This window comes from Ailuropoda melanoleuca, chromosome 6, assembly GCF_002007445.2.
Source record: "Ailuropoda melanoleuca isolate Jingjing chromosome 6, ASM200744v2, whole genome shotgun sequence".
Lineage (NCBI taxonomy): Eukaryota > Metazoa > Chordata > Mammalia > Carnivora > Ursidae > Ailuropoda > Ailuropoda melanoleuca.
Genome location: NC_048223.1, coordinates 15317750 through 15341527, shown reverse-complemented (window position 1 = coordinate 15341527; position 23778 = coordinate 15317750). Strand labels below are relative to the sequence as shown.

Sequence of the window (23778 nt, the reverse complement as noted above, 5' to 3'; positions counted from 1 at the left end):
TACCATCTGGAAGGTTTGGTTATTGCCATTACATATAGCTCTTTATTGCCACCTAGAGGAAAATTTAAGAATAAGTTAACAGCCCTAGTTACTAAATTTGTTCCTACTCTATTTCATCCCTCCCATATTGCCCGTGCTCATATTAAAACAAAAGTTTAAGCCCTTGCAACAAATTACCTAAATGTTAATTAATAAACTATCATTTATTAACATCTAATTTCATATTTTTAATTTCATAATTAAAAATAAAAATAACAATAAAGTAAGATTAAGTGTTAATTTACCTGCACATGGTCCATCACGTAAAATTCTGTTCCAATGACAGAAGGATCACTGCAGTACAATAAAGGCTTGGGAACGGGGAATCCAACTGAAAACAAAGCTTTCTGGACTTTAAATTCTCTATCAACCTAAATAGGATGATGGATTATTAAAAATCAGAAACACAAAAATTTTTAAGTTTTTAAAAAAATTTAATTATTTTTTAGTAATCTCTATACCCAACATGGGGCTCAGACTCATGACCCCAAGATCAACAGTTGCATGCTCTTCCAACTGAGCCAGGTAGGCTCCCCAGAAGTACAGACACATAATAACTCTTTTGAGCTTACATTAAGGCTAGAAATAAATTTTGAAACAGTATCAACAAACGACCTAGAGGACAATAGTTTCCTTAAAAGTAGTCTTAGTGTAATTATTACAATTATAAATTAGGCCAGCACTAAAAATACCGTGATAATTAGGCTAAAGGATAGGCACATGCATGGGGCATACTCTTAGCTTTATTAATATGAAGGCAACAGTTTCTGACCACACTATTTCAGATTATCATAAAAACATCTCTTTGTTCTCAGCCGTTCCTTGCTTGCTCATTGGCTTACTCTTGCTCATTCTTTCTCTCTCATAACTCCCAAGGGGGCTCAGGCAAGTCTCTATTCTAATGCTCTGAGCACAGTCAGCTACAGAGTGCTGGGGGAAGGCAATGAGTGCTGGTAGAAGGGAAAAACCACTAGGTCCTTCTGGAGATGAAAAGAGGTACTTGTTTCTAAAGCAGGGGGAGGGGAATCCTTCCTGGTACCCAAGGCTACCATGGAGCTCAGGATAACCATGGGGAAAGGAGGCAATGAGATGCAAGCTAATACTGAAGCAGGAACCCAAATAAGACGGAAGGGCCTCCTCAACCAGGACAGATATATGGGCCTATCACTCAGGACCTGAGGACACAGCTTATAGCAGAGCTGTGATGCTGACTCATCTGTTCCAGACTCCCTGGTGATGGATCACTTCCCCCCTCTTTTTTTAAAATTTATTTATTTTAGATGGGGCGGGGGAGAAGCAGAGGGAAAGGGAGATTCTTAAGCAGACTCCTTGCTGAGCTCAGAGCACAGAACCTGACAGGGGACTCATCCCCGGGCTTGATCTCAGAACCTGAGCCGAAACCAAGAGCCTGATGCTTAACTGACTGCACACCACCCAGGCGCCCCGGTGACAGATCACTTCTAAGGAGGAGAAACCATGCACTTTGACAGCAGGGACAAAGCAGCAGTTAATAAAGATTAACTAGAGCAAGGACATGACTAAACCCATGACCAAGGTGAGAGAAGGCAGTGGAACCAAAGGTTATGAAAGGACTGTTTGTAATCACTCTGGTGCTGGGGGTGGGGTGGGTGGTGTAAGGACAAAAGGGATAGGGAGTCATGAAGTGGATAGCAGTGTGAGAACATTGTTTTTTTCAGTGCAGGCGTAGAAAAAATGAAGGGAGTTGAAACCAACTAAGCCAGATTGTTGGGCTGAAAGCATTACATTATTTTCTGATGTCTTCTGGTAGAATGCTATCAAGAAGAGAGACAAAGAAAGCTGTTTATTGGGGCATAAATTTCTGGGCATAAGTGGGGATTCTCCTTCAGCCTTACCAAGTTGAGACCTAATAGAAGTTACCCAACTTTAATCTTAAGCATTCAAGTTACTTCAAGTTTCTTGCATACGGAACCAAGAAAGTCAGAGTATGCATTTTTCCATTCCTGTAATCTTAAGCCTGTCCTTCAAAAGCACTAACCCAGTCAGCTGGGACTGGGAAATACCTATTAGACATGGTTACAATAATACCCTAAATATGCACAGTGCTTTTAATGTTCTCTAGGACTTTGATTTCTGTTCTCTCCTGTTTTCATCTCTAAAATTCTACAGATAATAGCTATTTTCTGAAAACAGACTCGATTTTTAACAAATCTTTTTTAATTCTCACTCAGCCTGATATTTAGAGAATACTATAAAATGATTATTCAAATATTTCCTTTTATTAGCAAAAGATCAGTGGATTGTCAGAGCAAATGTATTAAGATACTTCAGTGAATAGATATTGTTATAATTTTTAAAACATAATTAAAATATGTAACCAAAGTACAAACATCTATAAATGAGCAGCACTGAAAATATTCACTAGATGACTGCACATCTAGCCAATTGTAAGGAAGGGATCAAATCCACAAGAAGACTAATTGCTCAAGATTAATGACCTAAAAATAACAAGGGATACAATCCAAGTGAAATTTTTATCTAAGAAATAAAATACATTATCTATTATTTAATAATAAGATGACTTTAAAAAGCAATTAAAAATTTTTTTCTGTATATAAAAAACATTTATTTGTCAACAAAGAATTATTGCTTTTGTACACCATACCTTATGTGCTTTAGGAAGAAGTGAACCAGGTGGTTTTTTTCTGAGTACATATGCTCGAAAGCCCTTCCGGAGATGAAAGGTTGGATTGGACTGTCCTGATCTAGATAAGAATAGAGAAAAGGTCAATTACAAAGATATTTTCCTCCTTCCCCAAATCCTACTGAAATGTCAAAAGAAACACAAAATAAAAATATTATCAATTTCAGTGCTGGGAAACCAAGAGGGGTGCTGCCAGCAGCTCAAAACGTTAGTTTTTGGATGATATAAAGCAGATGATACCACAGTGGCAGATGGACAATCTATAACCCACATAGGTAGAAGAGAGGACCTCACTCCCGGCCTGCAAATCATGAGTTGTATCAGAAGTATGCCCAGAACAATGCCTAGATCTAAGTAAATAAAGGCTGGGAGAAGAGATTGTATTAGTCACAAAACTAATTAAAGGATGGTGGGATAGCTGGGTTAGTGCCCCTCATCTGCTGTTGGAGATATAACCCCCAGATGCTTCATCAAGGCTAGTACACAAGTGCAGCTCTCCAGAGTGGGAGTTGCAGTAAGCAAGGTCCCAGGGTGAACACCCGGGCCAGGGAAGTACAACAGTGCCCCAAGTAACTCACACATACCAGGGCACTGGCTTTCCCTGACAGGTGAGCAGAAATTCTCACATGAACTAAAAATACACTCCAGATATCAAAGCTATTCAATTTGCACCTTCATTTACAATATGGCCAGTTTAGAATTACCCAGCCTTTGAAGACTCCAAAAGCATGAAAGAGAGGTCTTAACTAAATAATGAAGAGAATCAATACCTGATACGTGCTGCAACATGGATGGACTTTGAAAACCTGGTGCTAAGTGAAAAAGCCCAGTCACAAAAGGCCACATATTACATGATTCCACTTCTATGAAATGTTCAGAGTATGTAAATCCATAGCGAAAGAAAATGGTTTAGTGGCTGCTAAGGGATGGGAGAAGGGGAAAATTGTGAGGTAAGGGTTTTTTTTTGGGGGGGGGGTTACAGAAATGTTCTGGATTTAGATAGAGGTGCTGGTTGCACAACATTGTGAATATACTAAAACCCACTAAACTACACACTTTATTTTTTTATTTTTATATTAAAGACTTTTATTTATTCATTTGAGAGAGAGAGAGAGCACAACCAGGCGGAGCAGCAGGCAAACGGAGGGGGAGAAGTAGGCTCCCTGCTAAGCAGAGAGCCCACCGTGGGGCTTGTTCCCAAGACCCCGGGATCATGACCTGAGACAAAGGCAGACGCTTAACCGATTGAGTCACCCAGGTGCACCTAAACTGTACACTTTAAAATAATTCAAATCTTAAATTTTATGTAAGATAAATTTTATTCCCAAAAATCCCAATGTCACTATAAATAGAACATTTTTTTAAAAAAATACATATTTCTCTTAAAAAAAATCTCACCAAACTAAAAGCTTCTTCCCTGTATACATATCTACCATGGTTCTAAAAAGACACCCCCAAAATGCAAAAGCCCACCTTGGGAAGATCACCACCAACACTGAACATAGTAACAGCTAAATTTAAACACTCTAAGCATCAGGCTGCCATGTAGTCTAGAAACCACCGATAGTATACCATAAGAATCATCAATAAGCCAACAGCCATAATTATTGTTTAGGACTTAGACAAGACATGGTGCTTGAAGAATTATGTTGATCTGTAACCAAAGAGGTGCACATTTGTCAAACCTTAATTCACAAAGATGAAATCTTTGCATTTAAGTGTGCAGTTAGGGAAACTCACTTGGTTGGAGAAGACTTTGATTAGATGATCAACCTCACAAAACCCTAACAGGCTACCCTCTGTATTGGTCCACTTGGAAGCATATGAAATCAGGAAACATGGTATTCCAGCAGGGTAGCATCAGATGAACTTCTACGGTGGAAGCATCCCAGTAATCCATGCAGCATTCTAGCATCTACTCTGTGACCCCTGTGTCCCTTTGGTGATAGCTCAGGTTCTAAGAGATGAGACCACATATAAGGGTGGGTGCCAACCTGGCTTAGAAGCCTCGTGTTCCACAAGAGCCATTGCCTCTAGTAATAATCTTCTGGACATAGCTCCCAGCATCCTAATAAGGAACAAGAGCAGTTGCAAGAACTTGCTACACTTAGGGAAGCCCAGAGTATCCCACCAGATACTTACAGTTTATTTCCAGGCCTTCCAGTTCAGATATGGTTTATCAATTAGATACTATTTCTACCAGAAGTAATGTTGCCTAGAAACACAGCTCACATGCCACCTTTACCAAGTTACTAAAGTAACTGAGCTAGAAAGTTAATTTGTCCATAGAGAAGAAAAGGTTTTTAACCCTTTCTTCACAACTTGCTAGAGAAGTCTCAGGCATGTGAGGTCATCCTCGTGGGTGGTTTTAGCTGTATCTCCAAGCTTCAGAAACTTAGAAATGCCTACAGCATTTTTTTTTCAACAGCAATAAATTGGAAAAAAGCATCAGTCCTGATAAGGGTGTTACTTATGTTTGCAGCTATGTAGGCAGCCATTGTGTCCCTTGTCCAGACATAAATCTGAAAATACTCAGGATTCACTGCTCTTTGATGTCATTTCTTTTCCTAGTAATACTGAAATCACTATTTTGGTATTGAAACCACTCATGAAGTCATGACTATTCTGGTTAAGTGCGATACACAGTTCATTCCAAGTGAACTTAGACCTTCACTATCCACTCTATGAAATTGAGTGAGCAAAGATGAAAGATCACAACCAGTTTGGCAAGTTTGAACTTACAGACATTCCTCCTGTACCCTTTAGATTTGTACAAATTGAAGTAACTTTTGATATAGATAACAGCATCTCAAATGTATTTTCTCTAGATAAGAGATCAAGAAAAGAGAAGATTAAAGGACCAACATCACGGTATTTGAGCATGGAAAACATTGAGTATATGGTCCAAAAGGCTTAAAAGTATAAAGCTGGAGATGAGAAGCAGAGAGGCAAAATATCCCCTACAAACATGCTCTGATCCTATGTGTTCAACAGTAAGGCCATGGTGGAAGATGAGACACATCAAAGCAGAAACAAAGATGAAGCCAAACAGAAGATTCTTGGCAGATACAATGGAATTATCAAATGGCTGGTGAAGAATCAAATTACCGAGAAGGAAGAATTTAACATTAGCAGAAAGAGCTGGAGATATCTTTCCTTTGTACCCCTGGAACTCATTGTCTTTCAGCATAATCACATGCAGCTTCACTCTCTTCTCTGAAGGGACCCTTCATCTCCTTGCTCTAACTAAAACCTGAATGTTCTGTGAGGACCCTCTTTCCTTTGTAGGCCTCTCAAGTGGTAGATTTTCAGCACCGCCCCCCGCCCCACCGGCATCAGTCATCTAGTGGGGCTGGAGACGGAGTTTATGTCTTTCCTGATACTCACTGCTACTTGCAAACTCTTTGCCTTCCCTGTTGCAACCAACTACTCCCTCTCTTGCAATCACTCTTCCTCATTGCCTATTGACTTACTATTGCTCTTATTTACACTACTCCTATCCTCATTATTTCAAAATCCACTCAGATGTTCATTCTAACACTCAGGCCTGTCAGTCCCCTGAATTCTTCTACTCCAGTGATATTTTCCGTTACAGTACTTTAGTCACCCACTCTAGGGGACACATTTTAAACATGAACAACTCAGGCACTGCATAATCCTCGTTAAGCATTTCTATCTCTGACCATAATCCATCTTTCCACCCACTCCCACTGGTACATTGATTCCAACAATCCCTCAATCCTGGGATCTATCATCCATTGATCATACTATTGTTCACCATCCTTCAGCCTCCTCCCCCCATCCTTTCTGAACTCACTTAATTTTGATGGCCAATTACATAACTACCCTCTTGAATGCATCTTTAATACACTTGCCCCCCACCATGTTATTTGCTTGGCTTTCCCCATTCTGGCTTAAATCCAACTCCTTGCCTGCACTCACATAGCTGAATGTAGCTGGAGAAAGAAACATCCTAACAGTTACCACTGGCATTTGTATTCCTTTTTTTTTTTTAATAAAAGATTTTATTTATTTATTTGGCAGAGATAGAGACAGCCAGCGAGAGAGGGAACACAAGCAGGGGGAGTGGGAGAGGAAGAAGCAGGCTTATAGCGGAGGAGCCCTGATGTGGGGCTCGATCCCACAACGCGGGGATCACGCCCTGAGCCGAAGGCAGACGCTTAACCGCTGTGCCACCCAGGCGCCCCGGCATTTGTATTCCTTGACTACTGATTTATGTGAAAATAAAAATAGGGGTAAAGAAGATTGATCAGAGAGTTTTGTGGTAGAATTAAAAGTCACCATGTCCCAATAGATAGTGGACGCTGAAGGTGGAATTAAAAACAGCTTAGGTTTCTGGCCTAGAAGCCTTGTGTTGTAAACAATGTTTGAGAGCTTACACCTATTATTGCATCATTAATTATCAAAAGGAGTAGGTTCGTATTACAGATTAGGAAACTAGTCTCAGGGAGTTTATGGAACATTTAAATTCCCAGTCGTTAAGTGGCAGATGGAAATTCCTGAAAGCCAAGATTGTTTCTATAGCTGTGTTTATCAAAATACTATCTTTTGAATAAAATTTTTAAAATTTGTTTTCTATTATAAAACAGACCAGAGCCAGATTCATGGTGGGCAATAGTACTCTCAGGATCGTCATTCAGTTCCATTCCCTCACTTCAAAACGAACTAAAGCCCAAAGTGATGGCGTGATTTACTAAGTGGAAGATCTAGGATTAGAGTTCAGATTCCCCCAGCTAGCGCCATGAACTCACTCTCCTAGAACACGGCCAATTAAACGGAACTACATCTGTTTCTCAGAAATAAAGGTCTACAGGTTACAGAACAAAAGTTGAAAGACCTCTTTATATTCCACAGAACTTTTAACCTTAATTGCCTCAGTGAATCCTCCAGGTACACAATTGCATCCTTTAACAAGATTCCTTCTTATAATTGGAATCGTGAATGTTGTGGTGCTTCCATTATTGTCCTCGAATTGGAAATACCCAGAATGAAACGCAGGGGACCGCAGACCGCAGCTCCCACCTGCAGAGTGCGTCAGTGAAGAAGCCGGGATGGGGGGAATTGCGACCCCACCCAGAGCCAAAGGAAGAAAAGGCCAATGCGCAGATTTGTTTCTGCTGGAGAAGACCGGGTCGATACCTGTACTGGGTAACGGTCAGCTTGGCCTCGGGCTCGGCCCCAAAGCCGGGCAAGTGCTGGTTTAGATAGGCCTCTAGGGACCCGCTGTCGAACTTATGCTGGGGCAGCACTTCGGCTGTGTCGGGCTCAGGGGAAGCACCGGCCTCCATGGCTGCGGCTGCCGCTGCAGGCCTCAGAGACGCAGAATCCACAGGTCTCCCGCGTTCAGGGTCCGCGGGTGGCCGAGAGTACAACTCCACCGCCAGGGGGCGAGGCCCGGTCGCGTCGGGGCGGAGATGACCCTGCCGCTCCAGCCAATCACACTGCCCTGAATCTGGTGACTTAGGCTCTAGACCGAATGTGCCGGAGGACCTCCGCGCGCTCGCATGTGAAAAATTTTCATTTCGGAGGCCGCAATCTTAAAGAAGGCAAAGCCTTTTTAGTCGCTACAGGCAATTAAGAACGAAAAGGCCTTTTGCACCCCAGATTTAATGCACCGTCAGCCGTAAGACCTACAGAGTCCGGTGCAGAAAAGGGTCCGTCAGGACCTTGAGCCTAGGAATAAAAGATCCCGGTGTTTCTTCTAGCCGCGGGGCTGGAAAGGCAATATCGCAGGCCGCGGGCTTTGGACGCTAAGGACCCCCGCCCCTGCTGTGGCCTGGTCTCGTAGGACCCGGCGAAGAAGGACGCTAAGAGGGGCGTTGTGGTTCTGTTTTGTTTTGTTTTACCTGAGGGGGAGCGATGACTGCAACGTACCGGAAGCGGCACCGTGGGAAGCCCGCGGGAGCGGCGGCGACGTGTCTTCTCTGCGGCGCTAGGAGCACTTCCCCAGGGTTCTGGGCTGGGAAGGCGGCGGCTACGTGCCTCCTCACCTACCCCTGGCGGGGCCAGCAGGCTTGGCAGCGTGGGGCGGCGGCGGCGAAGACCGGGGCTGGGAGCGTTGGCGGCCGGGGTCCCAACCATGGCCCAGTCTGTGGAGCGGCTGCAGCAGCGGGTAGAGGAGCTGGAGCGGGAACTGGCACAGGAGAGAAGTCGGCGGGCCGTGGGGGGCGGCGACGGAGGAGGGGGCCGGGTCCGCATCGAGAAGATGAGCCCGGAGGTGGTGGACTCCAACCCCTACAGGTGACCTGCGTTGAGGGTCGGAGGCGGGCAGGGGGTGAGGTCAAGGTCTGCGAGCGGTCAGGAATGAGGCTCTCCCTTCCTGTTCAGCTCACACGGCCTCTCAGCCCCCTCTTCTTGTGCTGGGGTCCTGCTCCCAAACGCGCAAGGCCAACTCTTAGTAGTGGTGGAAAGGTAGTCTTCCTCTCAAAACACACACCCACCCCAAAACCGAAATGAATCAGCCATATGGTTCTGCTCCTGGCATGCTGGGGATACGCGTCCGATTTCCTAATTCCCCTGCCTCTGTTAGTCTACCTCGTTCTGTATAAAGCTGATAGTAATAACTTTCAGAAGATGACATGAAATGTAAAACCCATTAAGCATTAAACTTCGAGTTTCGTAAAGGCTTCTCAGCATTTCAAAATTGGGGACGTGGTGGGCGGAGCGGGATTAGTTTTAGCTTTAAAGCTATTCGACTTTACCAGTCCTGTCAACTCGGCCTTTCAGCTGGCTGAATATAGTGCCTTGGTTATAAGAGTAAGGACTCTCGAGCCAGACCGATTGGATTCAAATCCTAGCCCTTAGTTGGATTTCCCGTGGTTACAGGAAATATTTGTGTGTAGTAGGGACCAATGGTACCAGTGAAATCTTTAGATAATACCTAAAACTGAAAATCCAGAAGTAACAATGTTGGCAAACGATTTAGAGATTTGTTAGGAACAGTTGAAAATGAGGAAGAGGAAAAGGGGGTCGGGGCCAGAAGCCTGTAGAATTTCCTAGCAAGCATGGTAGAGCTATTTGACTCTTTAAAGTGTAAATGAATGGGAATTTTATGTGTATGTGTATAGGTTTAAATGTATACATTAAAAACTTAACAGTAGGTGCTTACTAACAGTAGACATCATCCATCCATTATGGGCAGAGACAACTGATGTTAAACATTAAATCTGGGTGTTAAACATAAATATTTACCTATGCTAAGAAAACACAGAAAAATGTTGAAATTTCACTTTAACCTGTCTCACCTGGACACTTAACATTTAAGTCAGTTGTTTTCAATTGTGGCTGTCCATTAGACTATCTGAGGAGCATTTAAAAAAATACCTTGTTGCACAGCCTACACGTGGAAGGGCATTCATTGTTTTTAAAGCTGCCCAGGTGACTTAATTTCATCTGGTAAAAAGCCAGCTGAAAGATTATTTTAAAGCATCAGTAGTGATTGAGTTTTTCTGCGATGATGTGTGTTTACCTATATCACAATTAAAATTGTAAGCTTTAAAACATTTTTTCTTTGTTTTAAGCCGCCTGATGGCTTTGAAACGAATGGGAATTGTAAGCGACTATGAGGTATGGTAAACCTTTCCAAGGTTTTGAAGATGATTTTAATAAATGAAAATAATTTCTGACAACATTTTTGATGAAAAGTTAACCGGCAAATATATAATTTTGCTTTTCACAGAAAATCCGAACCTTTGCTGTAGCAATAGTAGGTGTTGGTGGAGTTGGTAGTGTGACTGCTGAAATGCTGACAAGATGTGGCATTGGTAAGGTAAAAACATTTCTCTTTGCCTGTCATATAGGGAAGCTACTCACTTCTGGAGTAAATCAGGTATAAATTAGGGATTTTTCTCATTACTAATGGTTTATTGATTTGGGGTGTCTTTATTCATATTGTTCTTTTTACCCACAGAAGTTAAGAGACAACCCCACCCAAATGGAAGCTGATATTAATGCTAATAAAACAAGGAATATCCAATTTCAGGAGTTTTGTGTTTGGGATAATATATATTACAATTGGGACTTAAATGTTTTAGATACAGAAGCTTAAGAGAGAAGGCTGTTAAATTGATAGTGTATGAAACACAGGCATCTAACAAACATTTTAAAAACATGCATTATACAAGATGAACTAGAAAGCATGTACCTTTTGTTTTTTCCCAAAGAATAGTGGCCCTATATTTTTTTAAAATTTATTGTAGTTGACATACAGTATTAGTTTCAGGTTTGCAACACAGTGGGTGATTGAACAGTTCTGTACATTATTCAGGGTTCATAAGTAGTCACCACTTGTCACCATACAACATTATTACAATATCGTTGACTATATTTCCTATGCTGTGCTCAACATTAAGAATAAAATCTTGCCATTCATGACAACATGGATGATCCAGAGGGTATTATGCTAAGTGAAATAAGAGAAACACAAATACTACATGATTTCACTTATATGGGATCTAAAAAACAAAACAAATGAACAAACAAAAAAACAGACTTAACTACAGAAAACAAACTGGTGGTTGCCAGAGGGGGGGAGGTGGGTGGGAAGATGGGTGAGATAGGTGAGGAGGATTAAGAGATACAAACTTCTAGTTAGAAAATAAATACCCTTCCTCTTTTTTTTTTTTTTTTTTTTTAAGATTTTAATTTATTTGACAGACAGCCAGCGAGAAAGGGAACACAAGCAGGGGGAATGGGAGAGGAAGAAGCAGGCTCCCAGCGGAGGAGCATGATGTGGGGCTCAATCCCAAGACTCCGGGATCATGCCCTAAGCTGAAGGCAGATGCTTAACGATTGAGCCACCCAAGTGCCCCCACCCTTCTTCCTCTTAAAATTGAAACGGAGAATGTTCTAGATTTTTTTTTAACCTATACTTTTTTCCCCCACTTTTTTTTCTAAAACTGATTTAGGTTGTGAGTAGGAAGGAGAGATAACCTTATACCAGTCTCAGATTTATAAAGCTAAAGTCCATGATGTTAGATTCCTAGTGGTTGAATACCAACACTTTCCACAATTGATTTCCCCCTCTTTAATTTGTCATTTTGACAGAGCAAGCATTTTTCCCACAAAGTTTATTGGTGCTTTTTAATGTGTTGGTCTGTCTCATGCCCCAAATTCCTTTTTTTTTTTTTTTTTAAAGATTTATGTATTTGAGAGTGAGTGCAAGAGTGCATGTATGAGCAAGCTGCGGGGGTGGAGGGGGCAGACAAGTGGACTCTGCCCTGAGCACAGAGCCCAATATGGGGCTTGATCTCAGGACCCTAAGATCATGATCTGAGCTGAAATCAAGAGTTGGACACTTAACCGACTGAGCCAGTCAGGTGCCCCCATGCCCCAAATTCTTAAAGTGGTTTCAAAGTTGGCAGTCATGTATCCATATAGAAAAGGCAACACAAAAATACTAAAAATGTTTATTAACATTTTAAAGTGTTTCAAGGAGTTTATAAAAACCAGCCAACAATTGCTTAGAGTTCACATAAGAACCATGGCTTATTGACCTAGGATAGTAGAGATCATGGAGATTATGACTCGGTTTGAGTGTGCTTCAGAATCACTTGGAAGGCTTCTTAAAACATAGATTGCCAGAGCCTACCCAGTGATTTTGATTCTTTAGGTTTCGAGTGGACCTACGAATCTGGATTTGTATTAAATTCCCTGGTGATTCTGATGTTCTGGGGGGATTTTTAAGAACTTCTGGATTGTTGTTACTCAGTCTGATGCCCAAAGTAGTATCATCAGCATTACCTGGGAGCTTGTTAGAAATGAATACTCTCAGGCCCCACCCCAGACATGCTGAATTAAGAATCTGTATTTTGGGGCGCCTGGGTGGCGCAGTCGTTAAGCGTCTGCCTTTGGCTAAGGGCGTGATCCCGGCGTTCTGGGATCAAGCCCCACATCAGGCTCCTCTGCTAGGAGCCTGCTTCTTCCTCTCCCACTCCCTGCTTGTGTTCCCTCTCTCGCTGGCTGTCTCTGTCAAATAAATAAATAAATAAAATCTTTAAAAAAAAAAAAAGTGCTTTCAGAAAAGGAGTGGTGACCCACTGCCTGGGTATGGATAGGGTTGGCTAGGGTTCCCTCTTCTTTTTTTTAATTTTATTTATTTATTTTTTTTAATGTTTTTTTATGATATTCTGTTAGTCACCATACAGTACATCCCTGGTTTTTGATGTAAAGTTCGATGATTCATTACTTGTGTATAACACCCAGTGCACCATGCAATACGTGCCCTCCTTACTACCCATCACCAGCCTATCCCATTCCCCCACCCCCCTCCCCTCTGAAAGCCCTCAGTTTGTTACAGATTCTTTTTTTTTTTTTTTTTTTAAGAAGAGGGAACCCTAAATGGACTCTGAGAAACAAACTTAGGGTTCCCTCTTCTTAAAAAAAAAAAAAATCTGTATTTTAACAAAACTCCAGGTGATTCATATGCATATTAAAGTTGGGAGAGTGCTCCTATATTTCTGACAAGCTCCTGGTGATACTGATGCTGCTAGCCCAGGCGGCATTTTGAGTAGCAAGGCTGTATAACAGTGGTTATCAGATATTGCTGTAATTAGAATCACCTGGGAAGTTCAAAAAATTTTTGATACCCAAAATGGAGTAGAATCAGTCTTTGGGGATGGTACCCAGACATCAGTATTATTTAAAACTCTCCTAGTGATTCCAGTGTGCATTCAAGTTTGTAAGTTAAGGATCTACATAGGTAAGTTTCAGAACTCTTCATTATGTAAAACAGATAAAGAAGCAGCTAATTCACGGTTAAATAGGAAAGTGTAAGATTGGAGACTCAGACAGAGCCTTTTATCCCTTTTGCCGTGGCCTGGATCACCAGATCTAGATTAGCTGCTTTATTTTACAGATGAAGATACAGGTCTAAAAAGTGAGTGACTTACCCATGATCAGAGCTAATTAGTGACAGAGCTACAACTCATACCTCCTATCCCCAAATTTGAGATTTCCTTAACTTATAAACCAGCTATGAGGCTGAAGACTCAAATTTAATTCTTGGCCTGACCTAGTAAGTACTGTCTAGTGAGCTGAAATAAACTATATTTTGTTTTAAGTTGAGTCAGAAAATTATCATAGAGGGCAGACAGGGGTGATGTATTTTCTAGCAAGATATTAAGGGTTACCTAGGTGTTCTCTAGGTTGGGTTAATTTTGTTATTGTTGTTAATAAGATCCCCACCTTCTTCTTTTTTTTTTTTTTTAAATAATTTTAGCTGTGCACAGGATGGTGCACCACAAGCCACAGCCCCTGGCAACTACTGCTGTAGCCTTTGCCTCTGTGCTCGCTCTGCCCTGGCTTTTTCCTCCATTTTTGTTTTTATTTTTAAATCTAGGATGCTAAGAATTGTGTTACAAAGTCATAGAATTTTAGATGATGGAAGGGACCTTGGAAATACTTGAGTGCAACCTGATAATTTCTTACTGATAAGAAATGGGATCTTTAGAAAGGTTTATGAATGTGTGAGTGTGAGAAATGCTGTTATGCCTAAATATATAGAAGGAAACAACAGTTAACTTACTGGTTAGTAATTCTGTTTGGGGTGATATTTTAGCCATGGGTTAAGAATGATGTCAGAGTCACAAAAGGAGTCATGTTATACTATAATTTTAAGTTATGACATTTGTTATCTGATTTTAAAATTTCATTTATCTAATGTGTTCTTGGCCTTTAGTAAATGATTAGAATGAAATGGAATAAACATTAATTTCTCAATGAATCATTTAGAGAGGCAGTAAGTGTTATGGTTCAGGTGCAGATACTGGGTTCAGAATGCCTGAATTTGAATCCCATTTTCATGTATATTAGCTGAGTGGCTTTGGGATTTGTGCCATAGTTGTCTCATTTATACCTATCGAGTATTAAATGAGTTAATATATGGTATCTAGTGTTTTAGAGATAGCTAATATTATTACTGTCAAACTGTTAAACCCATCAAATGTGAATGAAGTCCACTAATTTATTCTTTTTTATTTTTAGTTTATATTTTGGTCTGTTTTTCATCAAAATACCACTATTTTCATTTTAGTTGCTACTCTTTGACTATGACAAGGTGGAACTGGCCAATATGAATAGACTTTTCTTCCAGCCTCATCAAGCAGGATTAAGTAAAGTTCAAGCAGCAGAATATACTTTGAGGTAAATGGAATAACAATTAAAGACTATATTTAGTGAAATCTTAGTTTGTGTATTTTGTATAAATTAATGCCTGGGTGGCTCAGTCTGCTTCTCCCTCTGACCCTCTCCCTCTTGTGTGCTCGCTCGCTCTCAAATAAATAAATAAAATCTTAAAAAAAAGTTAATGCATAGTTTTTCTCCATAAAAATGCAGGTTTTACTTATATAAATTGTCTTACCTCTTGGAATGGGGTTGGCAGCCTTTTTCTGGATCGGGCTAGATAGTTAATATTTTAGGCTTTGAGGGCCAGCTATGACACTGCCCAGCTGTGTAGTGGTAGTGCAATAACAGCTATAGGCAATAGAAGAATGAATGAGCATGGCAGTGCTCCAATAAAACTTTCTGATGTTTAAATTCCATGTAATTTAAGCCTGTTATGAAATATTGTTCTTTTCTGCCACCGTTTGAAAAAGGAAAAACCATTCTTAGCTTGCAGACTTCATAAAAACAGGTGGTAGGTCAGATTTGGCCCAAGGGCCTTACTTTGCCAACCTTACTCTAAGGGTTTCTTTGTGGCCTTAAACATACTTGCACTGAATTAAATAAGGAACAAAGAAGCTCTTTTGTCAGGCTAGGCTATAGCTCACAGAGGTGATAAAAGCTTAATTTGGACCACATGCATGATGGGAACATTTTTGTAATCCTGTAGTCAACATGTTTTGAATGTAGTCCTTGAAGTGGGTCAAAGGAAGTAGAAGAGGGCTTCGGATTTTCTTTGAATAGCTTGAATTCCATTTTTCTAACCTCTGTTAAATGATCTTTTTCAGCTCTTTTTCCTGCTTTCACTTAGCATTCCTACCAGTAGTTTAATAAACATTCCCTTTTTCCCTCTTAGGAACATTAATCCTGATGTTCTTTTTGAGGTACACAACTACAATATAACCACAGTAGAAAACTTTCAGCATTTCATGGATAGAATAAGGTAAAATTTTATTTATGAATATTTTGCACAGTGTCCAGCTCAAACAAGTATTATTAGAAAATTTGATGTTTAACTCGGTTGGTTGATTTGATATATATTTCTGTTTTTAAAATAGTTAATTTTTATGTGATCTTTATGTATTAGGAGCTCAGTAAAAAGTAAATATTGTCCAAAAAACAACAGTAACAACAAAAAACCAAAAACCCTGTTACAATGATAGAACAAGAGATCCTCAATTATAAGTTCTGTGTTCTAGGTTATATTTTTATGTGAAAGTGCTTTTCTGCAGACTGTTGTAACACCACTGAGATATTGAATTATATTCAGTTTTTATTACATTTACATTTGGAGTGAAACATGAATAAAAGTCTGAAAGCTGATAGGGAAATGGTAACTTTTACGAATAGACTTTATACTTCTTGTGCCTTCCAGGCGAAGTACTGTAGTATCATTGATGCTCATATTAGTTACTCAATACATACTAGATCTTTAATATTAAATACTATGTCATAATTGTACTCAAACATTTACTGAAAGAATAAATGTGTGCCTGAACAAATACAGTCTAATTAGAGTGTATTTTGTGTCCTGATTTTTTTTTTTCCAAATAAAATTTATTTTCTTTACCTAGTAATGGTGGATTAGAAGAGGGAAAACCTATTGATCTAGTTCTTAGCTGTGTGGACAATTTTGAAGCTCGGATGGCAATAAATACAGTAAGTATTCCTATTGTATAGGATGGCAATAAATACAGTAAGTATTCCTATTGTATAAGATGTTACACTCATGGATTTATCTGTTTTCTTGTATAGTTCTGCATTTAAACCCTCATGTAATGTGTTTTGTTAATTTTTAATTATTTCTTACCCTACTTTTGAAATTTATTCTAATAGCTGTGGGATCTGTCTAGCCATGCTGGTATGGCTTATGTTTCAATATCCTATTCTCTCTTACGCTACTGGAGGAAACTATAAAATAGTAGATACTTCTGATGTACAATTTTTAAAATAAATGAAAATCTTAAAATGTCTTAACTCTCTGTCAGCATTGGTTTTAACTTTTGTTACTTTAAGATATAAACATGTATAAATTTCCTACCAACCTGGTTTCTCAGAAATAAAATTCTTTGAATTACTGTGTTTTCAGTTTTTCAGAAGATTCTGCAGTTTTTTTGTTGCTGAAATTATTTTAGAAAAATGAATTTTTACTTTAGAAGAAATCCAGTAAGCCTAATGGCTCAATTTAATTAAATAGATGTTTATTGACTGCTTACTGAAATGCTGTCAGTTTACTTTTTAAATAGAATGGCATTTGCCAAGGAATTCACTGTTCATAACTTTCCTCTTTAGAAAAATTTAAAAAACCCTTGGTAATCCATTTAGTTAAACCCCAATTTTTCATGAAAAGAACTTAAAGTAAATTACTTCTTTTTATGTTCTTTCTTATGTTTTCACCTGTTTCTGTCAAGGCTTGTAATGAACTTGGGCAAACGTGGATGGAGTCTGGGGTCAGTGAAAATGCAGTTTCAGGGCATATACAGCTCATAATTCCTGGAGAATCTGCTTGTTTTGCGGTATGCATGATTCATTTTGGCTTATTTTTTTCACCAGTAAGTAGTAGAGTTTCTAGGGGTATTGAAAATATATTCAAAGGAAAAACAAACTTTGCATGTGATGGAGTACTATTTTGAGCATGTTATACTTTTTTCCTTTTATTTTGAAATATATTTTCTTTCATCCTTTTTCATGTAGTGTGCTCCACCACTTGTAGTTGCTGCAAATATTGATGAAAAGACTCTAAAACGAGAAGGTGTTTGTGCAGCCAGCCTGCCTACCACTATGGGAGTGGTTGCTGGGATCCTAGTACAAAATGTGTTAAAGTGAGTAAGGGCTAATTTTTCTGAATAGTCTTGTTTTGTTTTTGATAAAAATATATTTCATAAAGCATTTCAAATATTGGAATTACCAGCTAAGTATTTAGTTTTTTAAAAATCTGATTTTAAATATATGTACGTTAATATATATATAATATATATGTACTTTAACTTACATACATATCTTAGTATATCTAATTTAAATATAAGCATATAAATACACGTTACTCTGTATTTGGAATAGCTCATGTTAAATGGTACAGTGGTACTGGTGCATTTATATTTGAAGTATTAACCAAATGATTTAAATCTCTGCAGTTTTGACCAAAGGGCATAAACACACTTCTTTATTTAATTCTAACTAAAAATAATATGAATGTGATTAACCATTAATGAGGATAATTGCTATCCCAAAACACATAATCCAGCGACCACATCATCTAAACTATAGCAACAAAGAAGTGCATGGATTTCTTTGCAGCTAAAATTAATGTCAGAGGGTTTTTGAACCAACTCACACTTTATTAAAAGCAGAACCCCTTTAGGTGTTTTCTATCTCAGGCCATTTTTTTTTCCCTCACTTTACAACTTTAGTAAGCTTTGTTACGTTTCCTAACCCTCCAATGTAATAAGAACAAATTGCAGCATGATATAGAGAGGCACCCTGATATCAGAACTGTCAGCTACCAGCAAAAAAATTGTAAAAAGCATACATGAGAAATCTCAAGGCAACTGTATAGGGCTAGTTCATATAAAAAAATTTCACAACTGTACAAACTGTACAACTTCAGTAGGCCCTATCTAAACAAAACATTGTAGAGTATACTACCAAAAGGGTGGGGGGAGGAGATCATGCTTATAAACTGTTCTTTTAAGGATGTGTCAGATTTAGCCAGCCCCTTACTGATGGACATTAAAGCTACTTACAGATTTTTTTGCATGATAACAGTGCTGTAAACAACATCTTGCATGTATTTTTGTACAGTAGATTTTTATAGATAAGAATTTTTAGAAGTGGAATTTCTGAGTTTATACAATATTTGACAGATAGTACTAAATTTCTCCTTCAAAAATACACATTTCTATCACAGAGTAGGGAGTACCTGGTTCACCCACACTGGTTGATAACATTGGGTATCATCAGACTTCTTAATCTTTGTTAATATGATGGGTGAAAAAAATGGGTGTCTCATTTTAATTTTCAGTTGTTTATGTAAAGGCGTGAGCACTTCTGTTTTTCTGTGAATTGTCTGCTTCATATCATTTGGTCAGTTTTTTGTCTTGTTATATATTAACATTCACTGCAAATATTTTTCCTTTTATTTTTATGTGATTTTTTTTCCCCCTCTTCATATAAGCTTCTAAAAGGAATTAGATTTGACTGGTTGGGAGCACAAGGGAGCTTTATGGCACACTGAAAATGTTCTGTTTTTGATCTGGTAGTGATTACATGGGTGCAAACTTCTGGAAAAGTTCATTGAGCTGTACATTTAAGATTGTAAAATTTAAGTTGTGTATAAATACTTTTAAAAAGTAGTTAGATTAAGTACCATATCTCGGGAGTCTTCACATTTTAATCTAACATCAGTACTTAAAGTATTCTTTTGTTAAAAAAATCATTATGTACTTCAATAACATTTTTTAAAAATTCAATTACTTCTAATACTTTTATGGTTTATTTCTTTGTTAAGTGTACTTTGATTTGTTTTTCTAGGTTTCTCTTAAATTTTGGTACTGTTAGTTTTTACCTTGGATATAATGCAATGCAGGATTTTTTTCCTACTATGTCCATGAAGCCAAATCCTCAGTGTGATGACAGAAATTGCAGGAAGCAGCAGGAAGAATATAAGGTATACATCAATCCATCAGAATGTATGAGAGGTCATATTATTTGGACAGTAATTTAAAACAGTTATTTAGATTTGGAATACAAGATAAATGGATTCTGGATTTTGAAAGTTTTATTTATTGTATCTCGAAGGTGGAAATGTTAGTAAAAAATTCACCATGCTTCAAAAATGAAAAAAATCTCTCCAAAGTCCTTTCTTGCTTTTGGTAAAATAAAAAGCCTGTCTGAGTTTTTGCTCAATGCTTCAGAGGTCTGAGAGTAAGAACACTTTGATACTGTTTGATTTCTACAGAAAAAGGTAGCAGCACTGCCCAAACAGGAGGCTGTTCAAGAAGAGGAAGAGATAATACATGAAGACAATGAATGGGGTAGGAATTCTTTCATAAATCGAAATGGCCGTGTCAGATCTCTTATGGGAGGGAATATAATTATAATTATACAAATTTTGAGTAATTATTGCTTATTAAGTTTCTTGAAAACTGTTACAAGATCAAATTTAACTCTATAGGTATTGAATTGGTATCCGAGGTTTCAGAAGAGGAACTGAAAAATTCTTCAGGTCCAGTTCCGGACTTACCTGAAGGAATTACAGTGGCATACACAATTCCCAAAAAGGTACATCCAAAATCTGATTTACCATAAGTAAATGTTATGTAAGAGAAAATGTTTATCTTCTTTCCTCTTCATCCTATTTTATCATGCCAATGCAGTATTTACTGTTTTAGATATTTTACACTATAGGCATTAAGATGTATGAGAGAAGGTGTTCAGTGTTAATGTGGAAATAGGCATAGTACCTTTTAAACTGTTTAAAACACAGACCTAAAATAGTGTTATTGACTCATGAATGGATCAGATAGAGTAGATTTTGATTAAGTCAAGATAACATTTTTGTATATTGGGCATTTAGCCATTTAAAAATACCACCTCACTAGAGATCTCAAGAACATTGAAATTACTGCCTTGTAAATCAAAAGATTGGTGGGGAAAGTAAAGGATTTTGTCTGTTCTAAAAATTAGAAGGCATATTTCTTGAAATTTACTTTGTAAACTAGTTGAACATGGTTAAAACTTAGTGAATATATATTCCTAAGCATCACAAATTTTATATGGTTATTTTTTCACTATGTTTCCCTCATTTGTTGATAGCAAGAAGATTCTGTAGCTGAGGTAACTGTGGAAGATTCTGGTGAAAGCTTGGAAGACCTTATGGCCAAGATGAAGAATATGTAGATAATGGACTGACCTATATTTTATTTCCTGAGTTTAAGCCTATTTCCTTGCAATTAAAAAAAATCATTTAAAAACTGACAAAGCTTAGGGCAGCATTAATTGATACATAATCTTCACAGAATTGTTACACTTTTTGAAAATAGTGTTGTTTGTCGCTTTTTCCCTTCAACTAAATCAGTAACTCCTAAAACTCCTGTTTCATTCTAATTAGGAAAACAAACTTAGCCACTGAAATGCTTTGGCCTTTTGGGAGGGGTGGGAAGAAAGGACCAATATGATGCTATATTTGTTCTCCTTTCAGTAATCTTTTGTGGTCTGTTGCCTGAGGCCATGGATAATAAAGTAGTATGTGGTTCTCAAATATAGGGAAAGGACAGGAAGTACAACCAATTGATAGAGCTAGCAGGTATCTACTCATTGTATTTAGAATCCCTCTTTACAAGAAAAACTATCCACTATTATTGGCCAACAGTGAATTTAAAATAATCTATAAAATAAAAAATATCCTCTCAAATGTTACCTAAATACAAGCTAACATGTAGTCATTGGAAAAAGTTTGTAAACCTGTATATTCAAAACAAGACAAAGGCAAATAAAAGTAAGCTTTCTTCATGGATAAGCAAATAAAGGTACTTTCAGGAAGTACAAATTATATTTCTGTATTGACCAAGGAAAAGAAATCCTTGCATCTGTAGAATACATATCTGGAGTCACTGCACTTTACTGAGGAGTAAGGAATAAATTTAGTTTAAGATCATCTAGATTATACCCATCATATGGGCCACCTTCTGAGTACTTCATTTAAATTTGATTTTCTAGATAGATAATTGTCCTGTATTGGCATAAAGGAGACCTAAATTACCACTGTAATGACTGACATGTATTTATTCACTGGAAGAGCATCATTTACTCTGATCATGACCACTAAATTATAAATTGATAAACTGGTTTTCTCTGAAGTTGCATACAAATAGTGAAAGCTTAGAGAGCCTAGTTAAATTCCCAGTGGTTTGGAGACCAATAAAAAATATGCATGTGTAACCATTATTAGTAGGATGTAACTATGCTATGCTAATCTTCTATTTTGATGATTTTTCTTTTTTTACTTTGAAGATATGAATGACTAAATTGTATCTCTAGGGAAGAAATATTAGTACAAAATGAAAAATGCAATTTTCACTTGTAAAATAAAGTTCTGATTTCAGAAAGTCCCAAATACCAAATATGTTCAGTATATTTGCTTTGAGATTGTAGAATCATATAGTGATTCTTCTGTTTAGAGTAAGGTCAGGAAAGTAAGGGGATGGTAGCCTTGAAACTTATTTATGTTGCCTTGGTAGGTTATTTGCCATTAAAAGAAAATTAGTGAATTCATCTGTAAAATAGTTTTTTCTAGTTACTCAAGATGTTTTGAAATTCAAAAAAGAAAAATAACCCCATTCCTTTGGAACATCAGGTACACTGATTTGGGACGGCTTTGCTTGTAATTTAAAAACTGTATGGTTTGATAAAGTATAATAGCCAGCACTCATCTTTGTTCTGTTCTTAACATGGCATTGCACACTGCTGGTGTCTTACACTGTACTGTTACCTAAGTTATCTGATTTCTTTGTCTAATATTTTCCATTAAAAAATAGTTGATTTTACCAGAAAGAAATCTGGTAACAGGTATCTTTTGCTACCTGGAGTGCTCTCTGGACAGTCTGTATGCCATGAAAATGTATATAATAGTCAATATGAGAAATTAATCATCACTGAGTTTTACATTCTAAATAAACCTGTAGTGCTTGACCATATTTAGAAATACTATAGTTTCTAATGTGAAAGAAGGAAACACACTCCCTAAATTGCTGTAGCACAAAGGCTTTAAATTACAGTAAAACAGTACGTTCAGCTTTGAACCCCTTCCGTATTGTGATTGGGAAGTTAATTTATGTACCACTTAAATGTTTTATGTGGTGAAAAAAATACGTATCCTAGGTTTCCTCACATAAACATACTCCTTGAATACCTACAAACAGAGATAACACGAAAAGGTAATAACCATTTAAGAATATTAAAGAAGCTTTGGGGCACCTGGGTGGCACAGCGGTTAAGTGTCTGCCTTCGGCTCAGGGCGTGATCCCGGCGTTATGGGATCGAGCCACATCGGGCTCCTCTGCTATGAGCCTGCTTCTTCCTCTCCCACTCCCCCTGCTTGTGTTCCCTCTCTCGCTGGCTGTCTATCTCTGTCAAATAAATAAAATCTTTAAAAAATTAACCCTCCAATTGCATTTTTCCCCACATATCTCTTTCTGCAAAGTATTAATGAAAATTATTACTACCATTATTTGGTTCCTACCAATTTAGATATAATTGAGTTGTCTGAAAGCTACCTTTTTCATAGCAAAGGTGTGTATCAGTGTGAACATACTTCTGAGAACCTCAAATACAAAGAGATGTCTGTCCCAGCTTTTCTTTTTTTTAAGATTTTATTTGAGAGAGTGTGCACATGTGTGTGCACGCACGTGTGCGAGAGAACAAGAGTGGGTTGAGGGGAAGAGGGGGAAGCAGACCCCGCTGAGCAGGGAGCCCGATGCAGGTCTCCATCCCAGGACTCCAAGATCACGACCTGAGCTGAAGGCAGATGCTTAACTGACTGAGCCACCCACGTGCCCTTAGTTTTAGTTTTTTAAGTAGACATTTTACATGATAACATTTGAGTTGGTAGTGCAATAAGTAGTAAGATCAAAGTATAGCTTTTGAAAGTATATTTAAACTTAAATTTCATGAAATATATGGAGTCCTCAACCTCCAACTGTAATTTTTACCATAAATCACTTTGAATACTATTATGTTTCCACTTAATGTTTTTCAAGTCCAAATTTTGTGGGAACAAAGAATAAATATGCCTGTGATTCTTTTGCTGGTTTTTCCCTTTTTCAGGGTTCTTCAAGAATATTAATCTCAGATTATTTCATAAGGAGTTTTTAAAGGCA

At 38.1% G+C, this 23778-nt stretch overlaps 2 protein-coding genes across 3 annotated transcripts in view; one reads left to right on the top strand and one right to left on the bottom strand.

Moving 5' to 3' along the window:
• ACAD11 (acyl-CoA dehydrogenase family member 11) overlaps positions 1 to 8215 on the bottom strand; it is a 96949-nt gene extending 88734 nt beyond the window's left edge. Inside the window, exons 1-3 of the mRNA XM_034661822.1 lie at positions 7883 to 8215; positions 2684 to 2783; positions 285 to 410 (exon numbers count right to left, since the gene is read on the bottom strand). Coding sequence (XP_034517713.1) covers positions 285 to 410; positions 2684 to 2783; positions 7883 to 8031 — 375 coding nt within the window. The 5' untranslated portion in view covers positions 8032 to 8215. The remainder of the gene's footprint in view (positions 1 to 284; positions 411 to 2683; positions 2784 to 7882) is intronic.
• Positions 8216 to 8379: 164 nt separating this feature from the next.
• Positions 8380 to 23700, top strand: UBA5 (ubiquitin like modifier activating enzyme 5). Of its 2 annotated transcripts, XM_002926250.4 has the most exons (12): positions 8380 to 8983; positions 10264 to 10309; positions 10422 to 10511; positions 14775 to 14884; positions 15759 to 15845; positions 16477 to 16561; positions 17314 to 17418; positions 17597 to 17724; positions 19433 to 19568; positions 19860 to 19935; positions 20076 to 20182; positions 20717 to 23700. In XM_002926250.4, the coding sequence occupies exons 1-12, from the start codon at positions 8823 to 8825 to the stop codon at positions 20798 to 20800; spliced, it is 1215 nt and encodes a 404-aa protein (XP_002926296.4). In that variant the 5' UTR covers positions 8380 to 8822; the 3' UTR covers positions 20801 to 23700. The 2 variants fall into 2 exon arrangements, with proteins under 2 accessions (XP_002926296.4, XP_011231938.2); XM_011233636.3 differs by lacking the exon at positions 8380 to 8983 and having other exon boundaries at positions 10273 to 10309; positions 10422 to 10506.
• The last annotated feature ends 78 nt before the right edge of the window (positions 23701 to 23778 follow it).

Excerpts from the sequence above, each read along its gene's own strand:
- UBA5 (XM_002926250.4), top strand. The coding sequence starts at position 8,823 with ATGGCCCAGTCTGTGGAGCGGCTGCAGCAGCGGGTAGAGGAGCTGGAG. Across the intron at positions 19,569-19,859 it reads AGCAGCAGGAAGAATATAAG|AAAAAGGTAGCAGCACTGCC; the intron begins GTATACATCAAT and ends TGATTTCTACAG. Across the intron at positions 19,936-20,075 it reads ACATGAAGACAATGAATGGG|GTATTGAATTGGTATCCGAG; the intron begins GTAGGAATTCTT and ends TTAACTCTATAG.